Below are 10148 nucleotides of genomic sequence, written 5' to 3' on the forward strand. Positions count from 1 at the left end.
GCCAATGTTAAGGCAATCAGAAGCTTTCTGGGGCATGCAGGATTCTATAGGAGGTTTATAAAAGATTTTTCAAAAATTACAAAACCTCTAAGTAATCTGCTAGCTGCTGACATGCCATTTATCTTTGATAAGGAGTGTCTGCAGGCATTTGAGACTCTGAAAGCTAAATTGGTCACAGCACCAATCATCTCTGCACCAAACTGGACATTACCATTTGAACTGATGTGTGATGCCAGTGACCAAGCCATTGGTGCAGTGTTGTGACAGAGGCATGACAAGCTTCTGCACGTCATTTACTATGCCAGTCGTGTTTTAAATGACGCACAGAAGAACTACACAACCACAGAAAAAGAGCTACTTGCAGTGGTTTATGCCATTGACAAGTTCAGATCCTATTTAGTGGGATCAAAAGTGATTGTGTACACTGACCATGCTGCTCTTAAATATCTACTCGCAAAGTAGGATTCAAAACCCAGACTCATAAGATGGGTGTTGCTTCTGCAAGAGTTTGATATAGAAATAAGAGACAGAAAAGGGACAGAGAATCAAGTAGCAGATCACTTGTCCCGAATAGAACCAGTAGAAGGGGCGTCCCTCCCTCTTACTGAGTTCTCTGAAAACTTTCTGGATGAGCAACTCTTTGCCATCCAGGAAGTGCCATAGTTTGCAGATATTACAAACTACAAGGCAGTGAGATTCATACCCAAAGAGTACAGTAGGCAGCAATCAAAAAAGTTGATCACGGATGCAAAGTACTATCTTTGGGATGAACCATATCTCTTCAAGAGATGTGCAGACGGAGTAATCTGTAGATGTGTGCCTAAAGAAGAAGCACAAAAGATCCTCTGGCATTGCCATGGATCACAGTATGGAGGACATTTTGGAAGTGAGCGAACAGCCACAAGAGTCCTCCAATATGGCTTCTACTGGCCTACTCTCTATAAAGACTCTTGAGTGTTTGTACTTAACTGTGACAGTTGCCAAAGATCTGGCAATCTACCTCACAGTTATGCTATGCCTCAACAAGGGATCTTGAAAATTGAGTTGTTTGATGTATGGGGTATTGACTTTATGGGGTCTTTCCCACAATCATACTCAAACACTTACATTCTGGTGGCAGTGGATTATGTATCCAAATGGGTGGAAGCTATTGCAATACCCACTAATGACACTAAGACAGTGCTAAAATTCATCCAGAAACACATCTTCAGCAGATTTGGTACCCCTAGAGTATTAATCAGTGATGGGGGCACTCATTTCTGCAATAAATAGCTTTACTCTGCTTTGGTTCGTTATGGAGTTAGCCACAGGGTAGCCACTCCATATCATCCACAGACAAATGGGCAAGTTGAAGTTTCTAACAGAGAACTTAAAAGAATCCTGGAACGGACTGTGATTAACTGTAGAAGGGATTGGACAAGAAGCTTGGATGATGCTCTGTGGGCATACAGAACAGCATTCAAGACCCCTATAGGGACCTCTCCATACCAGCTTGTGTATGGAAAGGCATGTCACTTGCTAGTGGAATTGGAACATAAGGCCAACTGGGCTACCAGATTCCTAAACCTTGATGCCAAGTTAGCTGAAGAAAAATGATTGCTTCAGTTAAATGAGCTAGAGGAATTTAGACTCAATGCTTTCGAGAACGCAAAAATTTACAAAGAGAAAGCAAAAAGATGGCATGATAAGAAACTGTCATCCAGAGTCTTTGAGCCAGGGCAGAAAGTTCTGCTATTTAATTCTAGGCTCAGATTATTCCCCGGAAAATTGAAATCCCGGAGGAGAGGACCATATAAATCCCGGTGGAGAGGACCATATGTGATTACAAGTGTGTCACCATATGGATACGTAGAGCTTCAGGATAATGAGTCTAACAAAAAGTTCATTGTTAATGGACAGAGAGTTAAACATTATCTCGAAAGCAATTTTGAGAAAGAATGCTCAAAACTGAGACTTGATTAAAGCTCAGTAATAGTCCAGCTAAAGACAATAAAGAAGCGCTTGCTGGGAGGCAACCCAGCAATTTACAAAGTTTATTTGTTAATTAATTGATTTTTACAGGTATATGTCAAGTATCTTCAAGGTAAAATAGCAATTGCTTGAGTTCACAGAGTTATAGAAGGATTCAAAGGATAAAAACAGCAAATGGAAGTTCACTGGTGCGAAAATGCCAGTAAAAGCTGTTTTGGGCATTAAACGCCCAAAAGAAGCACCTTCTGGGCGTTGAACGCCAGAAAGAAGCACCTTCTGGGCGTTCAACGCCAGATTTATAGCGTCCTGGGCGTTCAGAAAAACGCCCAGTGACGAAGGAGTTCCTAGTGTTCAACGCCAGAAAGAAGCAACAGCTGGGCGTTGAACGCCCAGGAGAAGCAGCGTTTTGGCGTTTAACGCCAAGATGGTGGGGAGGAGGTAAATTCGTTTTTTCTTCACAAATTTTTTATTTTTTTTGTGTTTCAATTCATGATTTCTTGCATAAACATGTTCCAAATTCTCATCCTTCAATTCCAAAAATATTAATCCTAATTTCTAAAAATCCTAATTTCTAAAATCCCTTTTTCAAAAATATCAAATGTATCTTAGTTCATAAACACAAATTTTTTCCAATCCAATCCAACTCTTTTCTCAAAATTTTTCAAAACTCAATTATCTTTTAAAATCATTTTCAAAAAAAAAATTTCAGATTTATCTTTTTCAAATATCATTCACAACTTTTTTTTAATTATATCTTTCTCTTATCATATTTATCTTTCATAAATCATATCTTCTATCTTATCTTTTTAAATTTTTTTTCGAAAACCACCCCTCTCCCTTTTAAATCCACATTCGGCCTCCCTCCTCTCATCCACCATTCGACATTAGCTCTCCTTCTATCCCTCTCCTTTCTTTTCTTTTGCTTGAGGACAAGCAAACCTCTAAGTTTGGTGTGTTTATCCGTGATCACAAAAACATACTCACTAAGATCATGGCTCCTAAAGAAAAATAATCCACTCCAAGAGGCAAGAAAGAGAATATTCCAATACCACTTTGGAATCAAGGGAAGTTATTAACCAAAGAACATTCAGACCACTACCACAAAATAATGGGTCTAAGGTCAGTGATCCCGGAAGTCAAGTTCGATCTGAAAGAAGATGAATATCCGGAGATCCAAGAGCAAATTCGAAACAGGAACTGGGAAATCCTAGCTAATCCTGAAACAAAAGTGGGAAGGAATATGGTTCAAGAGTTCTATGCTAATCTGTGGCAAATAGACAAGCAAAGAATATCTGAAACTGCCCTCTATGACTATCGGACCTTGGTCAGAGGAAAGTTTGTTCACATCTACCCTGACAAACAAGGGCCTGGACAAGATTCTAGAGGATATATGTATCCCTGGAGCCAGGTGGACCACCAGCACCACTGGCATCCCAATTCAACTCAAGAGAGAAGATCTCAAACCAGTCGCCAGAGGCTGGCTAGACTTCATTGGGCATTCTATATTGCCCACTAGCAACTGTTCTGAAGTCACTGTTAAAAGAGCAGTGATGATTCACTGCATCATGTTGGGAAGAGAAGTAGAAGTTCATCAACTAATCTCGTGTGAACTTTACAAAATAGCAAACAAGAACTCCAAAAATGCCAAATTGGCTTATCCAAGCTTAATTTCTATGCTCTGCAAAGATGCTGGAGTGAGGATGGGAATAACTAAGTATATCTCAGTTGAGCGGCCAATCACTAAAATATCAATGGAAAAATAATAGTTGCAGGATGACCCCATCAAGAGGAGAGCACAGGAATTCCTCCCAGAAATCCCTCAATTTGAATACTGGGAGCATCTTGAGGCATCTGTTTCCAAGTTGCAAGAAGCTATGGACCAAATAAAGGAAGAATAGAATAATCAGAATAGCATGCTTTGCAAATTGCTTAGGGAACAAGAGGAGCAAGGGCGTGACTTAAGGGAACTGAAGCATCAGAAATTAATTCTTGAAGGACCAAGCATCCCAAAGACTAGAGGAACACCCACTTCCCAAAATACAGGTTGTTGAGTTCTAATTTTAGCCATAGTTATAAGAACCGGACCGGTGATCGAACCGGTCAGGTTACTGGTTCACTGGTTTATTGGTTCAACCGATAAACCGCTGGTTGAACCGGTAAAACCGGTTTCACATGAATAAAAAATATAAAATACTAAAAATAGTCATAAACTTAATAAATTCAAAATACATATCGTTAGTTCTTCACTAACATTTTAAAAACAACCAAGTTTCAAAGTCTAAATATAACTAATACAAAGATAAACATGAAAGTAGTTAGTACTAGTACATTAGTATCTTAATTAAACACAATATGGATAACAATTCATAAACTAAATCCAAGGAGTGATTTCGAAGTCGGCAAGTTGCTCTTCATCTGACAAATGTGGAGCTACATCCTGATTGGTTTCATTTTGATTTGCATTTTCCACAGAATTATTAGCTTCATCATCCTCCCGATCATCTTCCAAATCCAATTGATCTAGCATTATAGATAATGTTTCACAAATCAAGATAAAAAATAATATAAAACATGTTATAAGGAATACAAAAATCATAGTTGATCAAAATTCATAAATAAATAAAAGCATACTTAAATCATCTAAAGGTGATTGAAGAGACATATTTGCAAGATCATTTCGTAAAGCATCAATTTCTTCAGGAGTTAAAAATGATGGTGAATCTTCCAATATCCATTCCGAATGATCCTCAAATGCATCAAGACAAATTGGATCATAAACTTGGTTTCTCATTTGGTTCCTATGTTATCAATATATTTCGTTACTCATGTGATGATTAAGATTTTAAAATAATGCTTTCAAGTTTCAACTTAAAACAATCAAGAAAGTACCTTTGTTGTAACCTTAAGTTGTAATGAACATAAACAAGATCATTAAGTTTTTGATGCTCTAGCCGATTCCTCTTCTTTGAGTGAATGTGTTCAAAAATACTCCAGTTACGCTCACAACCTGAAGAGCTACAAGTCTGGCTTAAAACACGAATAGCCAACTTTTGCAAATTTGGTGCTCCACAACCATAAGATTCCCACCATTGATCTTAACATAAAAAACAGATAAATAATTTATCACAATCATAAATATCACATAATAAATACATCACAATACTAAAAGACCAAATTTATGAAGAAATTTCACCTGGCATAACAGTGGTTCGTTCACGTATTGCAGAGGGTCTTCCAAAATCTTTCTCAGCATTCTTAAAGATCCTCTTCTCACTTGTCAGCTTAGAATTTAATACAGGATCATCATAAGCATATTTCTCAATGACATCCAACAAGCCAAAAATCATTTCTTTGTGATTTTCAAATTCTCCAGCATTAAATCGAAAAGCTGGATTTAACCAATAACCAGCGGCATGAAGATTTTTCTTAAGTTGTGCATCCCAACGGGTATCCAAAATCTTTAAATAAGGATCAACAACCTTCTTTCTTTTTTGAAACCTCCTCACCATTTCTTCTCTAGCCTTATAAATAGCTTGATAAAGATAACCCATGGCAGGTCTGTCTTCACTATCCACAATACGTAAAACATGAACAAGTGGCGAAGTAAGCTTAACAATATCAGTGCATTGACTCCAAAATTTAGAATCCAAGACTTGATCCACAAATTTCTTAGCTTTGGCTTCTTTGGAGTAAGCTGAGCTTGTAAATTCTTTAGAAGTCACCATAGCTCTCAAAGGATCCTTTTGAGCTAAAATACTTTGCAAAGTAATGAAATTAGTAGCAAACCGAGTTGGAGCTGGACGAAGTATTTCCTGCCCACCTGTAAACTTTCTCATCAAGAACAGTGGATAGCAATGATTATAGATATACTTAGTGATCAGTAAAGCTTGTGACACAGTTTGACTCACTTCTTGCAACTTCCCAATATCTTGAAACATCAGATTAACACAATGAGCTGCACAAGGGGACCAATACAATTTAGGAAACTCAGCCTCCAACAATCTTCCCGCAGCAACATAGTTTGCAGCATTGTCCGTTACAATATGCACAACATTCTCAGGACCAACAAACAATACAACATCCCTAAACAACTTAAACAAATTTTTAGCAGTTTTTGAGATATTAGAAGCATCAACTGACTTTAGAAAAACAGTTCCTTTGGGACAATAAACTAGAAAATTAATCAAAGTACGCCTACAACGATCAGTCCATCCATAGGCCATAATAGTGCATCCAGTTTGCTTCCAAATCTCACGATAACCATCAATCATCTTCCTCACATCCTCAACTAATTTACTCAACAAATACCCATGGACTCTTGGATAACTTGGCCCTTTATACCCTGCACCCATGTTCGCAATAGCATCAATCATTGGCTGATAGTAAGCTGAATTAACCGCATTAAATGGAACAGAGGCATCCACCATCCATTTCACAATAGCAATATCACACTTCTCCACAATTTCTTTGCTTTGAAGAAAGCTTTTGATAGTTGGTTTAGCTCCGGGTGTTGTTGCCAATGGAAAATAGGATTGTAAACCTTTGACTTGTTTTCCTTTTCTAGAGATAGGTGTTGGAACCCTGGATTTTTGTTGTTGTTGCATCTCATTACGTTCGATCTCATCAAATTCTCTTTCAACATCATCACAAGCATTATAACTTTCGGCATATTGTTCTTGAGTTTTTCTTTTCTTGCTTCGAAGCTCTTCAATACTTTCATGGAATTGGTGTCTCACTGCAGCTGGCACCTTTCGACAAGACTCAACATCTCCTCCTTTTCCAGCCAAATGAAGTTTAAACCGATGAATTCCTCCACCCCTAATAAGCTTCTCATAATATATGCATAGCAGAATTGTTTTTCCAGACTCCACAACTTGTTTACAATGACCCCATGCAGGATAGGTTTTTGCTCTATTATTATTTTTTTGGGTTCCGATTGATGCATCAGGAGTTGATCCTTGTTCTTGCGAAGATGGTGTTTCTGATGGTGTATTCGCAGAAGCCATTCTAAAAGAATATAGAGTAGCAAAACCGCAAAATTATAAAACAATAGCAATCCTAAATTCCCTAGTTCCTATTCCCTATTCAACAAGACAGCAACCTTAAATGCTTAAAATAATAGTTAAATTCCCTATTCTGCAAGACAAGCATATTCATATTTCATAGATTCAAATCAAGCATATAATCCAACAGTTTCATATTTCCAGTACAAATCAACAAAACAACAAATTTACAACTTACAAGTCAGCAAGGATATTCAGCTTAACAATTTCAACAAGCATATTCAACAGTTTCATATTTCAAGCTTTTAACAAGGATATTCAGCTTAACAATCTCAACAAGCAATAAGCATATTCATATTCATAACAGCAAGTCAGCAAGAAGTGCAGAAAAAAAGTAAGTTTACAACTTACAAGTGCAATGCAGAACAGAGCGGGTGTAATGCATTTCACAGAACAATCATTAAACTTCAAGTGCAAAACAGAGCAGAAGCAGATTACAGAACTGGAGCTTATCTGTTTGACAGAGTCACAGAGCAGAAGGGCGAGGCAACGACGAGTTCGACCGGAAAAGCAAGGGCGACTGGGCGAGGGCAACGGCGCTGGAATGGCGAGTTCGACTACGCGCAACAGCGAGTTCGCGGCAACGGCGAGTTCGCGGGTGGTGGGTATGTATCTGTCCTGTTCGGCTGTTCCTACTCCCTTGGTTGAGTTGGTTTCTTCAGAGTTCAGACCGGCGGTGAGACGAAGAGGACTTCAGAGCTCAGACCGCCGGTGAGACGAAGAGGATGACGGGCTGGGGGCTGGGTGAGTGAGGTGAGGGTGGCGGACTGGCGGAGGGCTGGTAGGGTTTCGCCATTTCGCCGTTAGGGTTGGGGGAATAGCCAAAAGGGGAGGGAAACTGGAACTGCAAATTGGGATCGGGTGGGGCGTGGGGGTGGTAGCCCGTAGGGCTTTTCTTTTTTTTTTTTAAAAATAAACCAAAACGACGTCGTTTTGGAAAAGAAATAAAAAAAATTTTCTGAACCGGTTGGTTAACCAGAAACCGCCGGTTTTTCGGTTTTCATCAAAACCGGCCGGTTCAACCCGATTTGAAACGGCTCTCTTCCTTATCCGGTTACATCACTAAACCGGACCGGTCCTGAGTCCGGTTCACCGGTTTTCCGGTCGAACCGGCCGGTCCGGTCCGGTTCTTACAACTATGAGAGAGGGGGTAAAACTCAAAAGGTAGTGACTAATCACCCAAATCAAAGCAAGCTAAGCTAAGTTAGAGGATAAAGGTGATTTATTTCCATTTATATGCAATTTATTTTTTTACATCTTTTCTAAATCTCTGCAACTCCAATTAAGTTATAATTTATTTTTCTCATCATCATCAAACATGAATAAAATAGTAGATTTTTAGAATAAAGAGGTAATTTATATTTTTCGAGTTCTTAATAAGAAAAACTATAATTAATTATATATGGTGGCAATACTTTTTGTCTTCTGAATGAATGCTTGAACAGTGCATATTTTTTATCTTGAATTTTATGAATGTTAAAATTGTTGGCTCTTGAAAGAATGAGGAACACGAAAAATATTATTGCTGATATGAAAAATCATGAATTTGATTCTTGAAGCAAGAAAAAACAGAGAAAATTTTTTTTTTGCAAGGAATCATTGGATCAAGAAAAAGAAAAAAGCCAATAGCCCTTAAAACCAAAAGGCAAGGGTGAAAAGGATCCAAGGCTTTGAGCATCAGTGGATAGGAGTGCCCAAGGAAGTAAATCTTAGCCTAAGCGGCTAAATCAAGCTGTCCCTAACCATGTGCTTGTGGCATGCAGGTCCAAGTGAAAAGCTTGAGACTGAGTGGTTAAAGTCGTGATCCAAGGCAAAAGAGTGTGCTTAAGAACTCTGGACACCTCTAATTAGGGACTTTAGCAAAGCTAAGTCACAATCTGAAAAGGTTCACCCAATTATGTGTCTGTGGCATTTATGTATCCAGTGGTAATACTGGAAAACAAAGTGTTTAGGGCCACGGCCAAGACTCATAATGTAACTGTGTTCAAGAATCAACATACTACACTAGGAGAATCAATAATACTATCTGAATTTTGAGTTCCTATGGATGCCAATCATTTTGAATTTCAAAGGATAAAGTGAGATGCCAAAACTGTTCGGAAGCCAAAAAGCTACCAGCCCCGCTCATCTAATAAGAATCTGAGCTTCACTTAAAACTCTGAAATATTATTGCTTCTTAATTTCTTTTCATCCCATTTTATTTATCTAGTTGCTTGAGGACAAGCAATAGTTTAAGTTTGGTGTTGTGATGAGTGGATATTTTATACACTTTTTGGGGGTAATTTCATGTAGACTTTAGCATGTTTTAATTATTTTTTTTTAGAATTTTATTAGTTTTCAAGAAAAAATCAAATTTCTGGAATTTACCATGAGTTTGTGTGTTTTTCTATGATTTCAGGTATTTTCTGACTGAAATTGAGGGAGCTGAGCAAAAATCTGATTTAGGCTGAAAAAGGACTGCTGATGCTGTTGGATTCTGACCTCCCTGCACTCGGAATGGATTTTTTGGAGCTTCAGGAGTCCAATTGGCGCGCTCTCAATTGGGTTGGAAATTAGACATCCAAGGATTTCCAGCAATATATAATAGTCCATACTTTGTGTGAAGATAGATGACATAAACTGGCGTTCAACGCCAGTTCCATGTTGCAATCTGGCGTTCAGCGCCAGAAACACGTCATGAACCAGAGTTGAACGCCAAAAACACATTACAACTTGGCGTTCAACTCCAGAAACAGTCCAAGCACGTGAGAAGCTTAAGTCTCAGCCCCAGCACACACCAAGTGGGCCCCAGAAGTGGATTTCTGCACTATCCATCTTAGTTTACTCATTTTCTGTAAACCTAGGTTACTAGTTTAGTATTTAAGCAACTTTTAGAGACTTATTTTTTATCTCATGACATTTTTTAGATCTGAATTTTATACTCTTTGACGGCATGAGTCTATAAACTCCATTGTTGGGGGTGAGGAGCTCTGCAGCGTCTCGATGAATTAATGCAATTATCTCTGTTTTCCATTCAAACATGCTTGTTCTTATCTAAGATGTTCATTCGCTCTTCACCATGAAGAAGGTGATGATCCATGACACTCATCACCTTCCTCAATCCATGAACATGTT

The 10148-nt window shown here is 38.4% G+C and overlaps 1 protein-coding gene across 1 annotated transcript; it reads right to left on the bottom strand.

Moving 5' to 3' along the window:
- Nucleotides 1-4342: 4342 nt before the first annotated feature.
- On the bottom strand, nucleotides 4343-7268 carry LOC107486966 (uncharacterized). Its single transcript, XM_016107552.1, has 5 exons — nucleotides 7213-7268; nucleotides 5165-6978; nucleotides 4861-5065; nucleotides 4603-4769; nucleotides 4343-4491 (listed from the first exon to the last, which is right to left on the bottom strand). Exons 1-5 carry the CDS (start codon nucleotides 7266-7268, stop codon nucleotides 4343-4345), a joined length of 2391 nt encoding a protein of 796 aa, XP_015963038.1.
- Nucleotides 7269-10148: the final 2880 nt, after the last annotated feature.

Source organism: Arachis duranensis, chromosome 1, assembly GCF_000817695.3.
Source record: "Arachis duranensis cultivar V14167 chromosome 1, aradu.V14167.gnm2.J7QH, whole genome shotgun sequence".
Taxonomy (NCBI): Eukaryota; Viridiplantae; Streptophyta; class Magnoliopsida; order Fabales; family Fabaceae; genus Arachis; species Arachis duranensis.

Excerpts from the sequence above, each read along its gene's own strand:
- LOC107486966 (XM_016107552.1), bottom strand. The coding sequence starts at position 7,268 with ATGAAACTGTTGAATATGCTTGTTGAAATTGTTAAGCTGAATATCCTT. Across the intron at positions 5,066-5,164 it reads ACGAACCACTGTTATGCCAG|ATCAATGGTGGGAATCTTAT; the intron begins GTGAAATTTCTT and ends TTTTATGTTAAG. Across the intron at positions 4,492-4,602 it reads ATCACCTTTAGATGATTTAA|ATCAATTGGATTTGGAAGAT; the intron begins GTATGCTTTTAT and ends CTATAATGCTAG.